Source organism: Cannabis sativa, chromosome 1 (assembly GCF_029168945.1).
Source record: "Cannabis sativa cultivar Pink pepper isolate KNU-18-1 chromosome 1, ASM2916894v1, whole genome shotgun sequence".
NCBI lineage: Eukaryota > Viridiplantae > Streptophyta > Magnoliopsida > Rosales > Cannabaceae > Cannabis > Cannabis sativa.
The window spans coordinates 11,735,263-11,761,303 of NC_083601.1; the positions used below are offsets into that span (position 1 = coordinate 11,735,263).

The 26,041-nt window shown below is 29.7% G+C and overlaps 2 protein-coding genes across 2 annotated transcripts; one reads left to right on the forward strand and one right to left on the reverse strand.

Annotated features, from left to right (window-relative positions):
• Positions 1-706: 706 nt before the first annotated feature.
• LOC133037058 (uncharacterized) lies at positions 707-5,277 on the forward strand. Its single transcript, XM_061113877.1, has 2 exons — positions 707-4,361; positions 4,445-5,277. The coding sequence occupies exons 1-2, from the start codon at positions 3,737-3,739 to the stop codon at positions 5,275-5,277; spliced, it is 1,458 nt and encodes a 485-aa protein (XP_060969860.1). The 5' UTR covers positions 707-3,736.
• A 271-nt stretch (positions 5,278-5,548) lies between these two features.
• On the reverse strand, positions 5,549-12,755 carry LOC133030919 (uncharacterized). Its single transcript, XM_061103969.1, has 12 exons — positions 12,151-12,755; positions 9,802-10,692; positions 9,248-9,688; positions 9,091-9,138; positions 8,896-8,934; positions 8,773-8,811; positions 8,510-8,677; positions 8,135-8,410; positions 8,003-8,056; positions 7,517-7,867; positions 6,882-7,399; positions 5,549-6,793 (listed from the first exon to the last, which is right to left on the reverse strand). The coding sequence occupies exons 1-12, from the start codon at positions 12,409-12,411 to the stop codon at positions 6,577-6,579; spliced, it is 3,303 nt and encodes a 1,100-aa protein (XP_060959952.1). The 5' UTR covers positions 12,412-12,755; the 3' UTR covers positions 5,549-6,576.
• Positions 12,756-26,041: the final 13,286 nt, after the last annotated feature.

The window sequence follows — 26,041 nt, forward strand, 5'->3', positions numbered from 1 at the left end:
TGACCAAACATCGGCTGTTGGGACTATGATCCTCCAAAAAATCAGAGTATAAAAATTGAGGAGACTGGGAGAAGCATCCAAACATGTTCGGAATAAGAGGAGATTGGGAGGAACTTCCCTGCACATTAGGAGATTGCTGAGTCTGCTGAAAAGGTTGTTGTTGCGGCCTTGGACATGTTGCACTACCCTGAGGTTGGGTTGGCAAATATTGTTGGAGGAATCTGTCAAATCGCAGGTCATACAGATCAGAAGTGTCGTGTCCCGGTGGAAAGCGTTCACGCAATCTCTGAAACATCTTAACCAGAATATCAACATCTTGAGAAAGAGTAGACCCTGCTTGAGATTGAGTTTGACTTTGGCTTGAAGAGCTAGATGATGTTGATCTTTTCCCCTTCTTTGCTATGTTGTAACCGACTCCTCGAATATAGTCACTCCTCTCACCAAAAACCTTGCCCATGACCTTGTATTGGATGTCAGGTGGCACCTCTGAGGATCCAGAATCACTGCCAGATTGGCTTTGAAGTCTACTTCTCGCCATCTCTTCCTCCATTTCTTTGGTGAGTTCCTCCTAACCATAAATAAAAATTGTTAAATATTCAATTGTGTGGTAATTTTAAGAAAAAACTGAAATATTAGTGTAACTCACCCATTTCTCTTTAGCAACATCATTGACCCAAGATTTATCCTTTTTTCTAAGATGGTTGTCTTTCCAAGTTGGTAAAACATATTTTTTTGGCTCCTTCTGTATTGTTATCAGTGTTAGATACTGTAAAAATTATAATTTCATTAAATGAATTAATGATATACTTACAAATTCATGACACTCAGCTGCCATAGATTTTGTGCCTTGAGTTGAGGGGTACTTCATTTGTTTTCTATTTTTCTTGTTTTGATTGGAACGCTCTATAAATTTTAGGCTCAAAAACAAATCAATAATCTCTTTCCAATGCTCTCTTGTTACATAGTGCTCAGGCGTAGCATTGAGTGCCACTTCTAAATTATCATGATTTTCTTCGTAATATTTTTGAAAGAAAATATGCCTAATGTTTTTTTCTTTCTGAATATCGTTTGCCCATCTCATGGTAAAGAGTCCTCATCACTTTTTCGGATTCTGGGTGACCATCGATATCATAATAATACTATATTTAAAGAATTAAATTATTAGTTAGTTGTTTGATTATTTATGAAGAAAATTTATTATGCCCATCAATTGATTACCTTCATTCTCTGCACAAGTTGTTCCTTAAAATGTTGACGTACGTCACTAAAATCTAAGTAGTTCCCCGGCAATAATGTGCTCACTTCGACACCAATTGTCGGATGAAAGCTTGGTTCTCCAAGCCAACAACTTTTCTTGTACTGCAGGATCAAGCGTAAGCAGCAATGACCCCCGATTTGTCCCCCTGTGAGTCTCTAATGGTATATTACTAGCAACTTAATATAAATAATTAATTTTTTTTGAATGATATAAATAATTAAATTTAAGTTTGTTAAAAAGATCTTTTTTTCTTTAATAAAAAAGTTTTTTCTAATCATTCTAAAATTTGTTAATTATATTATTATATAAATAATAATTATTTATATAAATTATATTAATTTATTATTTACATAAATTTTCTTAAAAAAATTTACTTTTTTTTTTTATATAAATAATCACATATTTTTAAAATAATTACAAAATAACACAATTTTTTTTGAATAAACTTAGCAACTTTATTAACTAGCAATCATTAATAATAATAGAACGCACTTCGTTGGAACAATTCACCAATTGAAGCACACGACCTGGAGAGAAACAAGAATCCTTGGCTAAAACATGAGCCAGCTTGTTTGCGGATCGTTTGACAAAACACAACTCAACATTATTTAAAGATAAGAGAAGAGTACGAACATCATGAACTAATAGATCAAAAGAGGATGACAAAGTAATTTGGCTATCAGTTTCCAAAATCAATTGTCCCCACACAAATGACGGTCAATCCAGCTTAAAGCTTCTTTTATTCTAACAAATTCATCTATTTCAAGTTGCACCTGCAATTTCGACATAAAAATTCCTGTCATTTTCTCCGCTACCTCCATTTGTTGATAACTACTCGACGTCATGGACACCTGAACGAACCCAGAACCAAGAACCAATAACTAACGCCAGTTAATATCTATAGATAAATATATAGATTATTGGCTAATTATATGCATAAAAAATTAATTTTTTTTAAAACAAAATGTCATTTGGCTATGATGAGCATTTGATCAAGCATGCCACAACATTATTTTATTTGAGGGTGATAATATAAACCATGATACTATATAACACGACTTAATTAAAAAGGGTATGAAATTAGTGAGTTTGGGTTTAGCATAAGCAAATATGAGTCAAAATACGATTAATATGAACTTCTTTAAATATTATGTTAATTGTATCTGTCATTATCAATTTAGAATTATGTCGTATTTACATATACATTTTGTAACACGTTATTTAACCATATTTGTGTTATACATCGCGTCATGGCGAAATCTTGCTAGCCCGAAACACAATACAATTAGGGAAATTTTCATATCTATACGTAATTTACAATCTATTAACGTAAATGACGTTAATTAATCTAATGCACTCCTAATAACGTGCCACCTCATCACCATGTACCGTAAATCCAAAAAAAACCCAGACTGCCAACGTCATCAAAGGCGCTGCAATCATCCAAAAATCAAGGGATTTTAATTCCTAAAAAGCGCGTGATCTATAATCAAAAAGGAAACCTATAAATCTATAATCCAAAATCTGAGAATTCAAATCAAAACTTGAAAAAAAAAAAAACATTCACGAACAAAAAAAAAAAAATCGTTCGACAACCGATCGAACATCCTAAAAACAGTTTTCGATTCTGCAAACTGCACTAACGATTTGCAAAATCGCTTCCCTGCGATTATACAAATCAATATCACAACTGCAAAACTTCTCTCCAAAAAAAAAAAAAAACTCCATTGACGAACAAAAAAAAGCTTCAGAAACAAAAAAGTCACAGCTAGCTGAATCAGAATCATCGACAGATCAACCAAATAGTCAACAGAGCAAATGCGATCAAGAATCAAAGCTTAAGAAAAAATTACCTTCTGCAGAGTACTCGACGACATGTACATCTTCATCGTCTTCCTCTGCCTTTCCTAGAAGCACCACCAAAAGCTATCAAAAATAGGTAATTATAAAAGTTAAAAATACATAACTGATTATTATACAAACAATACTTTCAAATACTTATGTGAGAAAATCGTTTTTTATACGTACATTTGTCAATAAAAAAAAATACTTAGAATAATCAAAACTGTTTATAATAAAAGTTACATTTGCATTGATTAATGACAGTTTGATATGGAAGATCCAAGAACAGTTATGATATTTTATAATGGACAATGGGTGGACAAAACAAACTACACAGATTTTGAAGTGACAGGGATATTGATACCATCAAAATGTTCTTACAACCTACTTGCACAAACAATATGTTCTACTTTGGGTTTGGACAGAAGTAAACAAAACATTGATGTTCAATTCCAAATTAAATCAGGAATACCACCCATGAAGATTACAGATGACAATGGCTGCAGATTTTATGAACAAATCAGAAAAAAAGATGATGATGAGACCAAATACCCTATGATGGTAAACCTTTCAGCAGCCATTCCACCATAAAACATTGGTAGCAGCTCCATCAATCATGACTACTCTGAACATACAATGCAAATCACACAGCCTATACCTACAAGGACAGAGTATGCACAAAACATGGCAGACTTTGTAATCAATCAAGTTGAAAATGCAATTGAAACAAGCCAGCAAGCAACAAGTCAAGTGATCTCAGATCCTCATGTTGATAACATATTTGTTGGACAAGTTTTTTCAAACAAGGAAACACTACAAAATGCTGTCAGCCTATACTCAATAAGAAGAAATCAGCCCTTCAAGGTAAAAAGATCCTCCAAACTTGACTACAAGCTAGTTTGCATCGATGAAAATTGTAAATGGAGTTTCTTGGCATCAAAACATGGAAAAACAAACATGTTCAAAATCAGAAAGATTCAGCATTCTCATACATGCTCATTAGATGTCACATCTGTAGACCACCCTAATGCAACAAGCAACCTGATTGGTAGTGTAATAAGAACCAAATTTGTAAACCCAAAGAGAGACTACACACCAAATGAAATAGTGGATGACATGGCAGATGACTATAGTGTCTCCATATCTTACCAAAAAGCATGGAGGGCTAGAGAAAAGGCTATTGTAGATGCAAGACGCTGTCCACACGAATCGTACTCTGAAATACCAAGAATCTTGTACATGATGGAAAAATGCAACCCAGGTACTACTTCATAACCCTAAAACCAATTTTTCCAAACAAAACTATAAAAAATATAATATACTAAATAGTTTCTTGAATTACAGGAACAATCACAGACCTTGTCACAGACGAGAATGGCCACTTCAAATACCTATACTTCGCAATAGGTGCTTCCATCAAAGGTTGGCAACACTGCAATCCAATAATAGTCACGGATGGTACTTTCTTAAAAAATCAACATGGTGGAACATTGTTAATAGCTAGTGCACAAAATGCAAATAGACACATATTTCCACTAGCATTTGCAATAGTAGACTCTGAGAATGACACTTCATGGAACTGGTTCTTCAGCAAACTAAAAGAATCATACAATGAGAGAGAAGGGCAGTGCATTATTTCAGATAGACATGAAAGTATTGCGAAAGCAGCAAATACAAACTTCCCAAACCTCATGCATGGAGTTTGTTGCTACCACTTGCTAAAGAATATCAAGACCAAGTTCAAAAAAGGGGGAGATGAACTCAGAAATGCATTCAATGGTGCTTCCAAAGCTTACAATGCTGCTGAATATGAAAAAAATATGAGAGATCTAGACAATATTCATAGCGGCATAAGAGACTATCTGGTAAACGAAGTTGGAAACAGTAAGTGGACAAGGTTATACAGCCAAAACAGGCGATACAAAACAATGACATCGAACATCGCAGAATCTGTGAATGCAGCACTCAAAGAAGTAAGAGAGTTACCAATAGCAACTTTACTAGAATGTCTTCACTCTTTGGTCCAAAAATGGTATTGGGACAACAAAAATAGAGCATTGTCTACATTCACATACTTGGCACAAAAACCAGAGAAAAGTCTACGAAAAGAGCGAGATATGAGCTTAAAGTACAAGGTAACATATCTGCCTTATAAAAATTATTCCATAATTATATAAAATATACGTATTGGTTTATTTTTGCACTTTATTACACTCATACAGTTATTAAATAAACTTATTAGTCTATTGCTGCATAACAAAAATCAAACTCGTTTGTATACCAATAAACATGCTTAAATTTTTTTTTTTATATGCAATCAATAATGTAACTAAAATATAACTACTTTCACAGGTGGAAACATCAAACCTGATTGTATACAAAGTACATGATTGTACCGACTCATACATAGTAAACCTGGAAAAAAAAAACATGCAGCTGTCAGAAATTTGAATATGATGAAATGTCTTGCTCACATGCAATGGCTGTGTTAACCAAAAGGAATCTATCATGCTACAGCTACTGCTCTTACTACTACACAAAAAAGGCTTTTTTGTCAACATATGAAGATAATATCTTCCCACTAGCAGATTCTACAACTTGGGATATACCGGATCATATAAAAGATATGATTGTTCTACCCCCAACACACAAGAGGCCAGCAGGGCGGCCAAAAAAACAAAGGTACAAAGGTGTGCTGGAAACAAAAACACAGGTCAAATGTGGATCATGCAACCAAAAAGGACACAACAAAAGATCGTGCAAAAATGAACCAGTTCCAAAGCCAACCCGAAAGAGAAAGAACATCAGTACTTAAAAAAAAATAGCATTTTTTCACAACATTTGATACTTAAAGTAATAAGTACTACATTAGTACTATGTCTTGGACTATTATGAACATAATGGTTCCTCTGATTTTACAAAAACAAAAACATGTCAAAAAAATAAACAAACATGTTACCCATATCCATCCATTTCAGGTTTTATATTTTCTTATAATGATCTTCAAATGAAAATTAATATGCAATTTTTTAAAAAATAAAAAATAAAAAAAATAATATATCTATTACCTATTCGTATCCTCACACCAATTATAAAAAAAAAAATGTACCTGTTACCCTCTCATATCGATATGTAAACAAGAAAAATATCTGATGATAGTGATTTGTTTCCTGAAAAAAAAAAAAAAATCCATTTTAATTAGATTGATCATCAATTGAAAAAGTAAACTAATCATCAATTGAAAAAAGTAAACTAATTAGTTTCTTAAGTACACAAAAGTTTCATTTACACAAAATAATGTTCCACAACATACAAGGTCCGTATACCACCTAATTAAGTGTTCCACAACACACAACAGTTACATAAAACCAAAAACTACATGTTAAAGTTTGCAAAATACTACAAGTGCTAATTACAAAACATCAGGAAACCACAAAATAACAGTCTAAACTAAACGATAGTAATTGTAACACTAATCATCCAATCTTCAAAGCTCCCCTAGTAGCTTTGGGCATCTTCCCAGTAAACTCTGAACCAGATTCATATCCATTCAACTCCTTCTTCATAGCATGCACAAAAAGCTCAACGCACATCTTCTTTCGGACGAAATCCATATTCAAAGTTTTGGGGACATTGTTGATCATTTCATGTATAAAGTATTCAGCATACTTTATAACGAATACACCGCAGTCACTACAAAATAAAGAATAAAAATAACAGTCAGAACCATCGTAAACTAAAATGTTAATAAAAAAAAATAAAAAATATACAATATAGTTACCACTGATCTTGTTGAGGCAATTTATCTATAAAAACAATTTCCAATGGATCTGTATCCTTCACTCCCTGAAAATACTGAGTGCTCTTGTCAATATCAGACCTCCGACCATAGAAATCCACATGAGACAATAAAATCGGCAAAATAACAGCAAATGCATTCACAAAACTGCGACTGTCCTTAAACTTTCCACGCCTCAAAGAATTGCACACCTTAAGACATCTCATCTTGATGTCAAAGACGCACAAAATCCAATGTGCCAAAGCCATTACATTGACCGGAAATAGCATGAAATCTAAAACGAACCATGGTTTACCACACAACAAGCCAAATCCCGCAATATACGCAGCTGCCTTAGTGTCCCGAGGAACAGAATTAATATCCTCATCATTTGCACAAAACTTGTTGTACAAATCAAATATATGGGCTGCAAAAAAACAATCAGTGGTGCTGGCAGCAACCCTCACACTTTTGTCATACTTAATTTGCTTCCTCAAGTAATAAAAGCACACATCAATATGCTGCATAACGTATAACATAAAAAAAAAACATAAATTATAAACAAATAAATGAAAACTCAAACACAAACATAAAAAAACAAAACTCCCATCAATATATCATAAGAAAAAAATACTAACCGAACATGATAAATTTCTCCCCGGGGTTCTCAGATCGTAAAACCACATTTTATCGTTAACCTTCACAACAACAAAATCTAATGGCACCTTCAATACTCGATCCTCTTGTTTGAACTTCTTCAATTTGTTTTTATCATTGAAACCAGCCTTGAACCATTGCTCAAATGATTTAACTTGAAGCTCATCTGGCATGGCCATCAATCCATTTGAAAATGGAAACAATCCATACACTTCACCAGTTGGTTTACCACTGCTGGCCGAACCAAAATTTGTTGTGTAAGGACTCTTCATTACAGATGCAGGCTTCGCAGCCCTTTTAACAACCTTGGGCGTAAACTCTACATTCAAATCCTACCAACAAACACCAATTTTAAAAATAAAAATAGTAATAATAAAAATAAATTAAAAAGTTTCAATAATAAGTACATAAACAAAATTAAAAAATAAATGTTGGTAGATAATAATTAAACATTTAAAACATGGAACCTTTGCAATATTCCTCTGATTAGAAGCCATTACTTCTTTGTGCAACACCTTACCCTACAAAAAAAAAAAACAGTTAAAAAAAAAAACAACCTAATAATCCATAACAATTACCAAACACGAACATAAAAATACCTTTGCAATTGTTTCCTCAATATCATTGATCTTCTCTAAAGCAGATAGTGTTATACTATCCTCTGTACCTTGACTATCACCCAACTTTTCAGTTGCACCAGTAAACTCTTTGGTTTCTTCATAAATCATCTCATCATCAGCAACCTTCTCATTTACACTAACTACCTCCTTGCCTTCTTTGACAGCTGACTCCCCAGCACTCACTCCACCACTAGATCCACCAACATTACCTCCACCTTTAACTTCCTTGGCACCAACCCCATCACCACCAATACCCTGCAAAAAACAAAATAAAAAAATAAAAAAATAAATTATCAATATGCAAATATATATAACTCACATACCAAAATATATAAATAAAACACAAAATATAACCTTGTCATCGCCATCATTATCATCTTCCCTTAACTTGTTAGATCCGTTCTTGAACATCTCATGATCATCATCAACCACTTCTTTCTTGTCATCATCCCCTTTCTCATCACCAGGTTGGGATGTAATAAAACACATTATATCAAAAGTAGGCTGACTACCACCATCATTCTACAATAAAAAACAAATCATAAACCAAAAATGTTACTGATTTCTAAATATAACAAGTAAACTACAATAAAAACTACAATAAAAAAAAAAGTTACCTTATTCTCTATATTCGTAACATCTAAAACTTCCTCAACCTGTATATAATTTCACATTACACTACAAAAATAATAAAAATAATCCTAATAATTTACACCAATATTAAAATTTAAAAAAGTTACCTTATTATCTACCAACATTTCATCTCCAGCTTTTTCAACCTAAACAAAAGTTTAACTTTATATTACAAATATTATCAAAAATAATCAAAACAGTTTACATAAAAAAAAAAAACAGTTTACATAAAACCCAATAATTAATCTAACAACTAATTAAAAAACAGTAAACATAATAGTTTCTTAATTAACTAAAATTACCTCCACAACTGGCTCTTCTTCATTTGTCAAAACAAGGTCATCATCATTCTGAAAATAAAATACAATACACACAATAAAAACACAGCATTATAACTAATCACATACTCAATAAATAAAAAATACACACTATCAAATAAAAATAATCTTAAACACATACCATATTAAAAGTATCCTCATCGCTCACTACAACATTTCCACCATCATTTCCACTTAAAAAGCAATTTCTCAACTCATTGAACTTCATGTCCAAATAAAACTTCAAACTTCCATCAATTTTTGCATCGATATAAGACTTCATATTCAACTCACATTCCTTAACACTACACTTCATCTCAGTACTCAACAAACTCAAAGACTCATCAATTTTTGTTTGATTACCAACAAGCATCTTCACATTGTTCTTTAACTCTACTAGATCAGATTTCCCCACACCATAACTTCTCTGTATACCAGATGGGTCACCTTTCTCATAATGCTTCCTTTGTAATGGCTCATCATCAAAATCATCTTCAGAAGTTTCCAACAAGGGGAAATCAAAACCTTCAAGTTTCATCATCTTCCTTTCAACATCAGTGGGGAGAATAGCTTGAGCTTTCAGCTACAAAAAAAAAAAAGTAAAAAAACGAGAAAAAGTAAGCATATAAGTTTACAAAAAATATATCACACCAGTAAACAGAAACAACTACATAATTTTAATAAATACTTATTTACCTTTGATGACATGAAAATTTTCCTATCCAGCTCCCCAGAGTTAGGATTTCCAGTACTTGACCACCTACAAATCCTATACTCTTGCGAAGCATCATATTGGCATATAGATGCCTTAAGACATAACGGAATAGTTTCATACAACCAGACCATAAATGCATAAGGGAAACCAGGTAACTTGTATGTTTTACTATTTTCTTTCGTCTGTTTGCGTTTCACCTTAGCTTTTCCCTTACCACATGAATCATCAGACAAATCTGTTCTTTTTCTGCCCCTCAAAGCAATCATCAAATTGTGCAATGTAAGATCAAAAACAATTTTCCCCCAAGGGAAACTATCATATTCACCAAGCCCCACAATATTCATCAACTCATCAGAAACTTTTTTTACAGCAGGACTACAAATCAACCCATTGGTAAGAAGGTACAAAATTGCCATTTTAACAGCATACTCATCACTCTTGAACTCACTAAACATAAATCTTTGTTCAACCGCACCATGAGTGACTTGCTGCTCGAAAAAATACTTATCAACAAATGCATTCTCCCTTTTTGCATACTTTTTCATATCATTATCACCATTACACAGTAAACCAGTTATGACCGCAAACTCAGCCAAACTAAACCTAAAATTTTCACACCCAAACTTAAACCACATCTCCTTCTCATTTTTTTGATGTACCTCCCTAAGCAGAGCATTATGTATTAACTGAGGTTGATATAAAATTGGTTTCATGTCTAACAAATGACCAAAACATGATTTACGAAAAAGCCTAATTTGTTCAGGGCTCAACTTAGCATTGATATTTGCAATCACTTTGTTCTCCAATGTATTAGGGAAGAAAATCATCTTACCCTTAACACGACTCTCAGGTTTAAAATATTGCTCCCACTCCTACAAAAATAAATAAACACATAAATCAACATAAAGATACTGTAAACTAAACTATAACAAAAATAACACTAAAAAAGCATTTTTTTGACTATAAACTAACACGTATATACATTCTACTAGAAATAAAACACCCAAAAATCCCAAATAAAAAGCAACATAAAGATTCTGTAAAACTAAACTATAACAGAAATAACACTAAAAAAGCACTTTTTTGACTATAAACTAAAACGTATATACATTCTACCACAACTACAAAACACAAACAAAATAGTCCAAAACATTTCAAAATGGGAAAATCAAACTTATAAAGTGAATACACCAATACATATTTAACTCTGAGAAGAAAAAACAAAAACTCGTGGGTCTTGATCCCAATATTGATTATCATGGTCATCACATTCAAAACAAGTTCCTAACAATGCAATTAGTTGCACAATCTACACAAAATTTCTGAGTCCTTTTTTTAAAGATAAATATATGTAATGTCTTAACAACTTGATAATTAGTTAATTACAACACTTAAACAGTATACATGATTAGAAATACTAGCAACACTCTTCTTATGGCTCTATTTCACTCACTGTCTACTCTCTATTCTCATTGTTTATCAACATGTACGATAAGGGGAGAAAAATATAACATTTTGGGTCAAGCTATAATTTGACATATTTTATCAACTGAACAACAGAATTGCTCAAAAAGCCTTTCAATTAATCTTTGGTGTTTAAACTTTCCGATAAACCCTTTTGTTACAATAGAAACTGCCATAATATTAGAAGTTCTTGTTTAACAATCGTTTCGGTTTCATAAACAACTAAGTTATTAAAACCCAAGAAAATATTCCTTCCGCCAAAACAAAAAACAAGAAAAGATACAAACACAGTTCATGATATTCCTTTCGCCAAAACAAAACTCATGGCCATCACAGTTCATGATATTTTTTCAAAAAATTAGTTTCGTTAGATATGATCGAATTTCAAGAAATCAAATTAATCATAACTTTCATCGACAAACACTTCCACTCAACGGTTACGTTTACCAAAAAAGAGTACATACATTTCTAATAAAAACCGTAACCAATAAATCCATCAAAACAAAATTTAAAAACAACAAAATAGACTAAAAAAATTACAATAAAATAAAAATTATATATACAAACTGTAAACCCTAAAATAACCGAAACATAATAATCACTAAAAATAAATTAATATTTGAAATGTATATACTAAAAATTATTGAACAATAAAAAAACAATAAAAAAACCATAGAAAACCCTAAACACAACTAAAAAACATCAAAAGGAAAAAAATAACACACATGCAATAACTTAAATTGAAAACCGAAAAAAAAGAACAAAAATCCAAAAACAAATCCGTAAACCATAAAATCCATCAAAACCAGAATATTAAATCAGACAATAAACCAAAAAAATTACAACAAAATATAAAATATATATACCTTAATACTATCTGGAACTCCAATCTCCAAATCGTCACTATCATATTCAACATCCTCTTCTTCAATCACTTGCTTCATCTTTTTCAACGGACGATCTGCATGTTTCCCCTTCTTAGACCCGACATTGTTCCTCTTCCTCTTCGAAGAAAGCTCAGACTCTCCACTATCACTACCCTCGGACATTGTTTCTTTCGATTTGTTCTTCGGATTCATAGCCTTGGAGGACGCGGATGGAGATGTAGACGAACGTGTTTTCACCATTACTAAACGTTTAGAGAAAAGAAATGAAGTTGGGAAAAAATGGAAATAACACTTATATTGATAGGCATATAGGCGGTTTGGGTTTACAACCCACCTTTTGGGTGAAAATTTTAAAAAAATTCAAAAACTGAAACGTGCCCACGCGCCCACACTGATAAGACGCCTATCACATTTCAACTGACACTTACGTCAGCCCCTCTCATCCACTAAGCGTGTTGAAGAAGCCAAAAAATAAAAAAATTGTATAAAAATCAAAAACGGTAAAACTGACGGTAAACTTAATAATTTAAAGAGAAACGGTATTATTAGAAATAAATGGGAAAAAACGTGTCCCAATGTAATTTTCCCATACAATTACACGAATCGCCAACACTAAAACACAGTGCATTTCTAAAAATTAATGTATTGATACACCCTTTCATATTTTTTTTATTTAGATAGTTTTAATTTTAATTTTTTTTATAATATAATAATGTTCATTATTGTTATATACAATACTGTAAATACTTAAGAAATTTAATATAATTTGCTGTAAAAAAAATTGAGTTCAATCTATCTATTTTACAAAAGTATACAATAAAATAAAAGCGCGTATAATATATTGTTTGAACTCTAATTTTAACACTTTTATATTATCTTAAATTTTTTAAAAATTTACAAGATGTTTTAAATATTTACTATTTGCACCGCAAATACAAAGAAGATGATGCATCCTAAACCTATTTTTAGAAGTACATCCTAGAATTTTCTAAAATATTATTACTCAAAAATAAAAAAAAAAAATTATGTGTATCATAAGTTGAAAAGATCACGAGAGTTTGAAACTTGTATATAGCAGTGTGAAATAAATAAAAATGAAAAAATGATTTACCTACCCTATCATGTAGCATTGAAGTTCCCCCAACTAATTTTTGCGAAATTAGATGTTAGAGAAATCAATACTATACCCAGACCTCATAAATTCATAATTTCTTATTTTGGGTTGGTGAGTGAGAGGTAAATGAGTGTGTATGTATAGTTGTTTTCTCTTACGGACACACTGTCTTCTATTATGATCTATATTTATTTCCATTATTATTACTACTCATATAATAATGGCCTGTGGCCCCTGTTCCTTGCTGTTTTTTATAACCAGAAGTAACTCCCATTAATAATGTACGTGCTGTTTGAGTTTTGACTAGAAAATATCATGTCTAATGTGGTTTGTATTTCATCGACCATTAATTTGACAGTACTTAGCAGCTTTATAAAACACAAAATTATAATTTTTAATATTTTTATGATTTTTAAAATTTTATTTACATAAAACACGGTCTTTAATTTGGTGTATTTTTATGTTGTACAGTCTTGTTACTTTGTTGTTATTTGTATATTATTTTTTATGTTGTTTTTTTGTTACTTTCATGTTATTTTTTTTTATAGAATATTGTAAAAATGTAATAAAAATAACCATAAAAATATAAATTTTTTTTACAAAAATTAATGTTTTATGTAATTATTCCTATTAATAATCTATAAATACATTTTTTTTTTTAATTTTATTTTTTATGTAAAATTTTATTATTAATTTTTCTTTTTTATTTACCTCTAATTATTAATTGATTAAAATCTCATTGTGGGAAGTTTATTTTGGTAAGTAAATATGTGGTATTGAATCTATTGAATACATTGTACAATTTAACAGTAACAATCTTTTAAAAAATATTAGAACGTTCATCTTTTGTAAGACATATTTTTTTTTTCTACTAAATTAAATTTGATATTTCTTACATAAGTATTTCTTCATTATTGGTCGACATTATAAGAGCTCGTTTAGTACGTCATATTGTATTGTGTTGTGTTGGATTGTATTACATTGTATTATATTAGTATTATTTAAGACAATATTATGCTTAGTATTAGTTTACATTAATAGATTATGTAAAGTTATAATATATTTTCAATAAACTCGACTATAATATCGGCTATGGGTTGGGTTTGGGTCTCGGGTTTGGATTTGGTCCTAGTCTAGGTCCCAGGTTCAAGTCTTGGTCCGAGTCCGGGTCTAGGTTCGAGTTCAGGTCCTAAGTCCATGTCCGTGTCCGCGTCCGGGGTCCAGGGTTTGGGTCCGGATCCTCATTCGAGTTTGGGTCTGGGTCTGGGTTTAGGTCCTGAGTCCATGTTTGTGTCCGCGTCCGGGGTCCAAGGTCTGGGTCCGGGTTCATGTATGGGGTCCTAAGTTTGGGTCTTGGTCTAGGTTTGGGTTCAGGTCTCGAGTCTGATCCTGGGTTTAGGTTCGGGTTCGATCTTGGGTGCAGGTCCGGGTCCGGGTCCAGGTTTGAGTAGTCTCGGGTTTGGGTCTTGAGTCCAAGTCCGGGTCTGGGTCCTAGATCTGGGCTCGGGTCTCGGGTCTGGGTTTGGGTCCTAGGTCCTGGGTTTGGGTCTGGTTCCTAGGTCCTAGGTCCGGGTTGTTGGGTTTTGTGCCCTAAAGAAAACTCATTTCAAAATTATCAGATTTACTAATTATTAAAAGTTCAGAAATCGCTTTTATATTGCATGATTCACATGATTTATTTCATGATTATATTTAATGTATAAATTCTATTAAGTCCCGAACATATATATTTGTTCATGATTATAGTGTAGTCAGCACAGTTAATATAATCATGATTATAGTGTCGTCATCACAGTTAAATATAAATTATAACTGTTGCATTTGGCGGCATTTTACCCTCCAATACATTCCTAGAGACAACCACTGACGATATTTTCGTCAATGGTTGTCCCTGGCAATATGTATTGGCTGAAATAAAAAAGGAAGCTCGAGCCCTTAACCCCATCACATCACTCTTATTTTCACTTTCTCATTTTTGAAACCATCCTTCTAAAAAAAAACCTACCACCATATCACCTTCTTCATCCTCTTCATCTAAAAAAAAATATCACTATACCATCTTCTTCATCCTCCATATCCAAATAAAACCCGAACCTAACATTTATTGCCGGACCTTCTTCATTGTCCGACCCTCTCTAACGACAGACTACCACTGCTGTCGCCTCCTCTCCACCGCGTGAGACTTCGCCGGACCACCACCCACGCCATCTTTAGGTAATATTATTGTATTTCTCATACTTTTCTCTTTAATATTTATATATATAATTTTGTATTTATATATGTATTTTTATTTATATTTTTTTTGTTTAAATTTTTATAGCTATAGTGTGATATTTACATTGGAGTCACGACAAACAACTCAGACGAACCCATTTATATCGGAACCGCCACTGTTAGTTTTTTTTCTTATACTTGTTCCTTATATGTAAAAAAAATTAATTTGTAAAATATATAATGTTTATAATTGATATATTAATATTATTAAAATGTTATATGTGATTATGTGTGATTTTTTTTCTTTTTAATATATATTAATATTCTGAAAATGTTATATGTGTAAATATGTATTTTGTATAAATTTATGATGTTTTTGAAAATTTTTAGAGTGTTTAGAATAGGTTTTAAATTTTTGGATAAGTAAAAATATAAATGTTATGATGTTAAAATTTTGTTAAAATTTTCAAATAATAAAAAAAAAGTTATGTTAATTTAATAATTTATAATAGCTATTCAAAAAATTTAATGAAATTAATTTTAAAATTAAGTAATTAACTAATAAATTTTTTATATATTTTTTTTAAAAAATTAAATAATTAATAAATAAATCTAACAAATAATTAATAATTAAATAAGTAATTAATTTTATAATTAATAAATCTTTACAATAAAAAAATTAATGAATAATTACATCAATAATTTAATATATAATTAAATAAAATAATTTAAGTAATTTATTATCTAATTATAAACATATTAAAATTTGATGTAATTACTTTTAAAATTAAGTAATTTATATATATATTAAAAAAAAGAGTTTTATATTATTTTATTTATAAAAAAAAATAAATTTAAAAAATAGATTTTTAATTTAATATACAAGAATATATTATTTATATTTAAGTATTATGTAAATAAATAGACATATTATAAGTTTAATTTATTAAATGTTTCTTTTAGAATTATTAAATCAATATTTAAAATAAAGGGAGTTCTATTTGCACCCCATAAATTAATAACACCCTATTATATAAAAAAAAATATAAACTTAATAAATTGTAAATATTACACTTAATATTTCTTTTAATTTTTTTTTCACATTATTTTATGTTAATTACAATACTTATTTTGATTTAACTTTCATAATTTTTTCAAACTTTTGTATATATATTTTTATTTTTTTTTAAAGAAAATTTCATATGATTTTTTATTTTAATTTTTTTGTCACAATATTTAAAATATAATTTAACTTTGTTTGATAGATATATTTCTTAAGAATATAAATTGGAAGAAATAAGTTAAAAAAACTTAGTACAATTAAAGATATAAATTTTATAAAAAATTTAGGGTGTAAATAAAATTCTTCCTTAAAGTAAAAGTTAAAAAAGTTTTATAAAATGACATAAGATTACCGTTAGTTCAATTAGTACATAAAATTATAAAATTTTGGTCACATTACTCAATTTGATTCATTTAGAGTAAATTTATTGGTAGAGATGACAATCGATAAGACTTGGGTGACCATGAGAAATCGTAAGGATCCAGCTTACTGGGAAGGTCTCCAAGTCTTTATGACACTCGTGTCTAAACACAAAGATTGTGACGGAAGAATTTTTTGTTATTGTGTTAAATGCAAGAATACCAGATTGCATCCTTTTGAATACTGTGGAGGCACACAGCTTTACAAAGGGTTTTGAAAGCAGTTATGAGGGGTGGATTTACCATGGAGAGCCAAATGAACCTGTCGAGGCTAACATCAATGTCGATGCGGATGAGATGGTTGATGTCATTGAAGATTTCTTCCCTCCTATAAATGATGACAAAAGAGCTATTGATGATGACATGCAGAGGGGTCAATATTATGATGACATGTTTGAGGAGATTGAGGCAGAGTTGTATCCTAATTGCAATTGAATATCCTCCCTCAAATTTATAGCAAAGTTGATGCACTTGAAAAATAATTTGGGAAAAATACCAAATTATATCTTTGATGAATTATTGAAGTTGCTGAAGTTTGCAATTCTAAAGGAGAATAAAATTCCTGCAACACATTATGAGGTGAAGAAGAAACTAGGAAAATTAGGTTTAAGGTACGAATCAATCCACATGTGCATGGATAATTGTTGCTTATTTTACAATGAGCATACCTCGAAAGATTTTTTCCTGGTGTGCGGGATTAGTAGATGGATTAATGAAAACACAAGCAAAAAAAAAGTAGCGCATAAAGTGATGCGTTACTTTCCGTTGACTCCTCGATTGAAAAGATTATACTGTTCAAGACATACATCTAAAGAGATGGTATGGCATCGTACTGGTCATGTGAGAGAAAATTGTGTTATGCGTCATCCTGTTGATTCTGCCGCGTGGAAAGATTTTGATAGCAGACATCCTAGGCTTAGCTGCTGATGGATTTAATCCTTTTAGCAACATGAGCCTTTCATATAGTATGTGGCCTAGTGTTGGTAAATTACAATTTTCCACCTTGGATGTGTATGAAGGATAACAATTTCATGTTGAGTCTCCTTATTCTCGGACCGAAGTCACTTGGTAAGGACATGGATGTATTTTTAAGGCCATTGGTGGACGAGCTGAACGTATTGTGGACTCATGGTGTTGAAACAAGAGATGCTACAAGCAACTCAATGTTCAACATGCCCGCTACTCTTCTCTGGACAATTAATGATTTTCCTGCCCGTAGTAGCTTGTCTGGATGGAGTGGATAGGGATATAAAGCCTGTCCTACATGGAATGAGGATACTAGTTCCATTCGAGTGATTGGTAAGACGTCTTATGTTTGCCATAGACATTTCTTGCCATCCAATCATCGTATGAGAACGGACCGTGAATTTGATGGAAATGTTGAGAAGAGACTTCTGCTAAGACAATTTACTTGTTCTAAAATATTAGAACAAGTGAATGCTCTATCTGAACGAGCTTCAGGGAAACGAAAAAGAGGCAAGATTGAAAATAACTGGAGGAAAAAAAGTATTTTTTTTATGAACTTGAGTATTGGAGTACAAATGAGTTGAAACACAACATCGATATATGCATGTTGAGAAGAATGTTTGTGATAGTATCCTTGGTACTCTTTTAGATAATGACAAGTCTAAAGACACCACTAATGCAAGACAAGAATTAAAAAATATGAGAATTCGTCAATCCTAATGGATTTTTGAAGATGCTCACAAAAGATTGCTAAAACCCCATGCCCCCTATGTGTTGACTGCTAATGATAAGCAAGTGTTTTTTAAATTTTTGAAGGAAGTTAAATTGCCAGATGGATTTTGTTCGAACTTGAAGAAGAAAGTAACTAATGACAATATTGTTGGATTAAAATCCCATGATTGTCATGTTATAATGCAAAGGTTACTTCCAGTTTGTATTGGCAAGTTTTTGTTGAAGGAAGTATCAAGCACCATAATAGAATTGTATAATTTTTTGAAAATTTTTTGTTCAAGGATATTGAATGTAAAAGACATGGAGAAGGGTCAGGGAGACCTTATTCACATTTTGTGCAAAATGGAGAGGATTTATCCTCTAGCATTTTTTGATATCATGATACATTTGGTGATACATTTACCCAAAGAAGCCATATTAGGCAGGCCAATTTTTATGAGATGGACGTACCCTTTTGAGAGGTACATGAAAAAATTGAAAAATTATGTTAGGAACAAAACAAGGTTGGAAGGACTATTGCCGAAGGATACGTTATAGATGAGGCTTTGATATTTTGTTCCATGTACTTCAAAGGTGTGCATACAAAATTCAACTGTCCTGAGCGCAATGAATATGCTCCTAGTCTATCTCGATATTTAACAGTTTTTAAATCTCAATGTCGTCCACTTTGTAAGCAAATAATCACAACTCTCGATAAGAAGACTCGCAAAAGAGCTGAGTGGTACATATTACAAAATTGTATCAAGATCGACCCTTATATGACGTAAGTTAATCAAATTATTACATAATGTTTAACGAATAACATTGTATTATTCTATTTAGCTAAATTTGTAATATTTTTTTCTTTTAATAGAGAGCACCTAGAAGTAATCGCACAGAGGAACCCAAATGCTAACCATAATCTTTTACACACAAAAAAAAAAATTCCTTCGTGGTTTCATAAGAAGGTGTGCAAGTATTCATTTCCATACTCTTTACTTAATCTAAATTATCAAATCTCTCAAATCTTGATTGTTATGTGTGTTTTTCTAGATTTTTAATTTCTATAAGCTCAGGTCATTAGAACATAGTGATGAATTGCTAGCTTTAGCATACGGCTCTGATCTCGTTGTGTATTCATATCCAGCATGAATAGTTAATGGAGTTCGATTTGTTGTACACAGTCGAGATAAAGATCACAATACTCAAAACAGTGAGGTATCCGTTGCAGGGACAAAATGTTTTGACTATTTTGGGGAACTTGAAGAAATATTACATTTGTCCTTTAGAGGTGCATATTCAGTAGTATTTTTTCGATGTAAGTGGTTCAACACAGATCTAAGAAAGAAAAAAAATCATTATCGAAAATAATATCACTAGCATAAATGTTAGTGGTGTGTGGTACAAAGATGATCCGTACATTCTTGCCAATAAAGCTAAGCAAATTTTCTTTGTGAATGATCTAGTTAGAGGTCAAAATTAGAGATTTGTTCATAATGTCCATCATCACCGAATTCGGAAAATATTTTGGATGCTTCTAATGAGACAGAAAATATTCAGAAAAATGTTTGTGACTCACTTTTTATTATAATATTTGTGACTTTAAATATTACTTTTTTTACTTTTAATTAAATGATTTCATATACTAATTAATTAAATAATTTTATATATTAATTAATTAAAAAAATATAAATATTTAATATAATTTTAAAAATAAAATAAACTAATTTCATTTTTTTAATCTAGCAACTTATCAATGACAATAATGTCGTCATTGATAATATAATCAATAACAACATTGTCGTCGTTAATTTACCAGAATAATAAAAAAAATATATTATCAATGACGATTTTTGTCGTCATTGATAAGTTTATTTTGCCAATGACATTACATGTCATTGTTGAAAATATATTTTACTGACGAACTATTTCTAACGACTTTTCACTAACAAAATGTCGTCATTGATAGACATTACTAATGAAAAAAGAGCTTTTCACTAATGAAATTTTTCCTCGTTGATGCCCATCATTCTTGTAGTGGGTGGACGGTAGCACTCCTCGGCTGAATTTTATGTTTGACTTTCTTTTATGTATTTATTAGGTATTTTTGCATTTAATGACATCAATATCATAAAGTAAAAATAATTAATATATATACATATTTTATAAATGAATATATTAGAAAAGAAATATAATATATTAGATTTAAGATTTTTTTTTTTACTCGCTTAGTTTGTTTTTTGGTCCTAGATCAATTAATGTTGTTTCTTATTCTTTGGCTAAATATGTATTGTCGGAAGTTATTAGTAAAGTTTGGTGGTTTGGTTATCTTATTGAATTTACAATTTTATTATTAGTGAGATAAATTAATTCAATCAGCTTTCCCTTCCTTTTCGTGTTTAAAAAGTGGCTTTTGGGATCTTCCCCCAAAAAAAGTACATATTATGATATTATAAGTAGTCATAGTAATTTTGTATCTAGACTAATAACTACAAAAAAAAAAAAAAAAACACTTTTTAAAAAATCATTTAAAGTTGTCTAGTTCGATTTTATTTAATTTTAAGAATTATTATGTGTAAAAATTGAATAAAAACTCTATTTTTCTAGTAGTGTAATGGTTATTGATATCAATTAGGGGGTATATTTAATTTTTATCCAAGCTGTAACTAAATAAAAATCTCGAGTCTATATATCACTACCAATAGTGCTATTGTTGTTGAAAGCCAGTCAAGGTCGATTTTTAATGAATAATTAGAAGGTTAATTAATGGGCTATTTACAAAAATATGGGAAAATAAATATATGTTTTGATATATATGGCATAAAAACTTAATTATCTTAAATATGGCATTTTTTAAAAAAATTTTACAAATATGGGAAAAAGTAATGAGGAATGCCATAAAAAACTTTAAATTTGTGTTTCTTTTTATTTTTTTTTCTTTTTTTAAAAAATAAAACACTAAAATAAAGAAAAAATGATCTCAACTGTAAATGTTGTTTTTTTTACAGAAATTAAAGTTATTTTTTTTTATTTAAACTACTGTTTTTTTAAAAAAAAAAAAACTAATTATTTCATTAAAAGCAGCAGAAAAAAAAAATCAGTTTCATCAACATCATCCTGAAAAAAAAAAAAAACCAGTTTCATCAACATTGAAAGAACCTAATAATTTCATTAAAAAAAAAATAGTTTCATTATGTTATTACAAATTTTTTATTTTAAGTTACCTTTTTATTATTTTGTTTCTAGGTTGGAAACTTACACTTATATTTTGTTTTTAATATTTGTATGCATGGTGTGTTGTTTTGATTATATTTGTGATTAATATTTTTTTTTTTTGTATTTTCGTGTGTGTGTATTTTTTTTTATTTGATTATCTGATGAAACTAGTTTCAGTTAACTTTATAATTAATATTTATATTTTGTTATGATTTTTTATAGCGTCAAAACTGGTTTCATAGGTCGAAACTAGTTTCACATGTTTTCACTGTTCTGTAATGGGGTTGCTCCATTTTTATGATATTATTGTATTTTTTTTAGTTTGTATAAAACCAGTTTTATTATTGTATGATATTTGAACAACAATTTTTATTTTATTTTAAATAATCAGTTTCTGACACACATATTATTTTATTATTTTCATAACTGGTTTTTTTTTTAAGAACTAGTTTTCATAACTGGTTTTTTTATTGTTGTTCATAATTGAGTTTTAAGTTTCAATTTTTTATTTGATTATTTCAAGAAATTAGTTTTTATTTGTTTATTTTTATTTTGGTTATTTTACTAACTGGTTTCTCACATTCCATTGTTTTTTTTTTGTTATTCTTTTATGGTTTTTATTCGAGTTTTATGTTTTTTGTTTTTATGGTTGTTTTACACTTATATATTTTTTTTAATATTTGTATGCATGGTGTGTTGTTTTGATTATATTTGTGATTAGTATTTTTTTTGTATTTTTGTGTGTGTATTTTTTTTATTTGATTGTATGATGCAACTAATTTCAGTTAACTTTATAATTAATATTTATATTTTGTTATGATTTTTTATAGCGTCAAAACTGGTTTCATAGGTCGAAACTGGTTTCACATGTTTTAACTGTTCTGTAATGGGGTTGCTCTATTTTTATGATATTATTGTATTTTTTTTAGTTTGTATAAAACTAGTTTTATTATTGTACGATATTTGAACAACAATTTTTATTTTATTTTAAATAATCAGTTTTTGACAAACATATTATTTTATTATTTTCATAACTGGTTTTTGTTTAAGTAACTAGTTTTCATAACTAGTTTTTTTATTGTTGTTCATAATTGAGTTTTAAGTTTCAATTTTTTATTTGATTATTTCAAGAAACTGGTTTTTATTTGTTTGTTTTTATTTTGGTTGTTTTACTAACTGGTTTCTTACATTCCACTATTTGTTTTTTGTTATTCTTTTATGGTTTTTATTGCATTTTGTCTCTTTAATTTTCTTTGTTTCTTTTTTTCTCTTTGATTTTAATTTCTGTTTCTCTTTGCTACATTCGCTACATAAAGTATGTTTAAATCAATTCTATTTTTTGAGCAAGCAAATAAAAATTAAATGCCAAAATAAAGAATAAAGTTAGAAGTTTGGTTATTAGGTATTGATATAAAATTTATATATTTAAAATTGGTTTTTAAATTTAGTGTTGTTTGTAAAAGTTTAGTTATTAGGCATTGTGTATTTTTCAGTATGTTATTGATGAAACTATTTTTTTTTTGCCTCTTTTAATGAAATAATTAGTTTTTTTTAATATTGATGAAACTGGTTTTTAAAGTTAGTGTCGTTTTTAGATTGTAATTTTTTTTCATTATCTTGTTGATGAAACTATTTTTTTTAATCTTTTAATGAAATTATTAGTTATTTTCAATGTTGATAAAAGTACTTTTTAAAGTTTGTATTCTTTTTAGATTATAATTTTTATATTGTTTTTTTTTTCATGATGATGTTGATGAAACTGGTTTTTTTTTTTTTTTGCTGTTTTTAATAAAATAATTAGTTGTTAACAAAAAATAAATAAATAAATAAATAGTAGTTTAAATAGAAAAAAAAAACAAGTTTAATTGAGAAGAAAGGGAAAGAGGCAGCTAAGAATGTGGTGGACTTTGGTTTAAGTGAGCGGTAGAAGAGAGTATAGTCGATTGGAGAGAGAGAGACTGAGAGAGAGAGAGAGAGAGAGAGAGAGAGAGAGAGAGAGAGAGAGAGAGAGAGAGAGAGAGAGAGTAGCGTTTGGGTTGGGGAAGAGAGAAGTCAGATTCCTCTATCCTTAAATATGGGATTTTAAAGAATCATTTACCTAAATATGGCATCCTCAAACCCATATAAAAACCCAAAAAAGAAAAAATGCCATACAAATTGTCCAAATTTAAAACTGCCATATTTATAATAAAATATTTAAAAAAACCATACTGCATGTAATTTCCACTTAATTAATTTGATCATCATCCATTAAAAAGTTAATTTTGTGAGTTAGGGATTACAGAAGATTAATAGGAATATCAATTTGGCTCACAATGCGAAAAAGAGGGGTCTTTTAGATGCTTACGACATCATCAACAACCACGTTTCAAATTATTACTATTTTGGACCCTCTGTTTTATAAAAGTTACCAATTGGACTTTGTGTTTTGTTAAATGACAAAATGGACTCTGTATTTTCTAAAATAGTACAAATAGGACCCTAAATTGATTTTTTGTTAAAATAAAATTTAATTATAATCTAATCTAAAAGTGCTATGACAAAACTGTTTACATTTTTTGTATCTGTTCGTATTAAGCATTGCCTTCAAGTTGGTTGTATTAAAAAAAAAGTTGTCAAAAATTAAGCTCAGGGTCCTATTTTACTATTTTAGAAAATACAGGGTCTATTTTGTCATTTAACAAAACACAGGGTCCAATCTGTAACTTTTGCAAAACACAGAATCTAAAATAGTATTTACCCTTTAATTAATGCAAATTAACCTCCACAACCCCTAGAAGCTATATATATTTTTCTTTGTTTTCTTCTACGGACTTTGGTGTGTTATGTTTGTTTAAGTAATTGTCTGTTTGTGAATGTGATTTTTTGGTATGTGGTGTTGTTGATGCCACTTTTTGTTGCAGAGCCTTTTGTATTTCATTGCCCTTTTTTGTTTAGGGTTTCCTTTGTGCCTCTACTCTTTGAGTTAGGGTTACACTTACACCATTAGAAAGTGAAAATAAAAAGAGAGGTAAATGATCAGAAAAAATAACTATTTTATTATATTTATAGCCATAGAGCTAAGCATGCTTTTCTTATTAGATACTTTTGTGTATGCATGTATATATATAATAAATAGGTAGATAGTGGCTTATGCCAGTTTTTCATTGGATGATTACATTTATAAATTTATATATAAAAAATATGTGAGAAGCACAAAAGGAATAAATCCTCATTGATTCGGAATAAAGCAATAGATGATATTTTGGTATTATATATATATAGATATATAAGAGGTCGGCCACCACCCCACAATATGTTTCTTCTTTGGTTTAATTAATTTAATTATTATGTATTTGTCCTCAAACGAAAAAGAGTGCATGTCTAATTATCTATAAAACCTACTTTAATAATAATAATCTCATAAACGAAAACGATGTTTGGAAAATACAAAGGTTTAATTAACTTTGAGAAGAGAATGACTTAAACGGTGGACCCCCTAATTCTTGTCCACTACCCTAATCATGCCAAGTAATGCCCCAATATTTTTCTACCTTTTTTGTTTGGTGATACCCAAAATTCTTAAAACTTAATCATAATTTTATTATGCTTTATTTGACTGATTTAACGCGTTCTTAAGTGGGATGTTATACTATTTTTTTTTTCTTAAAAAAAAACTTTTATATTAATTATGGGGTGGGGGTAGGGGACATTTTCTTATTTATTAATCATAAGGGTTTCACTGAATCCTAACCCATTTAGACAAAAGAAAAAAAAGGAAGAAGAAGATATAGTTCATGCTTCATATAGTGTAATGATGACGACAACAAAAGAAAAACAAGTATGTAACTAATGTTATTTCAATGTATATTAGATATGTATGGCCATTTAATCTTAAATTTAATATTATATTTGACACAACATTTATAGTTGTGGATCATCAGAAAAAGATAAATAAAAAACATTTGTAATTATGTTCCAATACACAATAGTATTTAAGTAATAACAACACTGTAATTAAAAAAAATGTGTATTAAAGATTATCATTTATAATTATTACTATTATTATTAGATAAAACTATAATTAAAAAATAGTATTTATTATTATATTAAATTTGTTTTTTTTTTTGGAAGAATTATATTAAATTTGTTACTTTATTATATCTTGTACTAAACTTTGCATAGTAT

Bases quoted from the DNA above. Each gene is read 5' to 3' on its own strand.
- LOC133037058 (XM_061113877.1), top strand. From the start codon at position 3,737: ATGCAAATCACACAGCCTATACCTACAAGGACAGAGTATGCACAAAAC. The intron at 4,362-4,444 runs GTACTACTTCAT...CTTGAATTACAG, and splicing joins GATGGAAAAATGCAACCCAG to GAACAATCACAGACCTTGTC.
- LOC133030919 (XM_061103969.1), bottom strand. From the start codon at position 12,411: ATGGTGAAAACACGTTCGTCTACATCTCCATCCGCGTCCTCCAAGGCT. The intron at 9,139-9,247 runs GTATGTGTTTAA...TTTTATTTTCAG, and splicing joins ATGAGGATACTTTTAATATG to AATGATGATGACCTTGTTTT. The intron at 7,868-8,002 runs GTTCCATGTTTT...GTTTGTTGGTAG, and splicing joins ATCAGAGGAATATTGCAAAG to GATTTGAATGTAGAGTTTAC.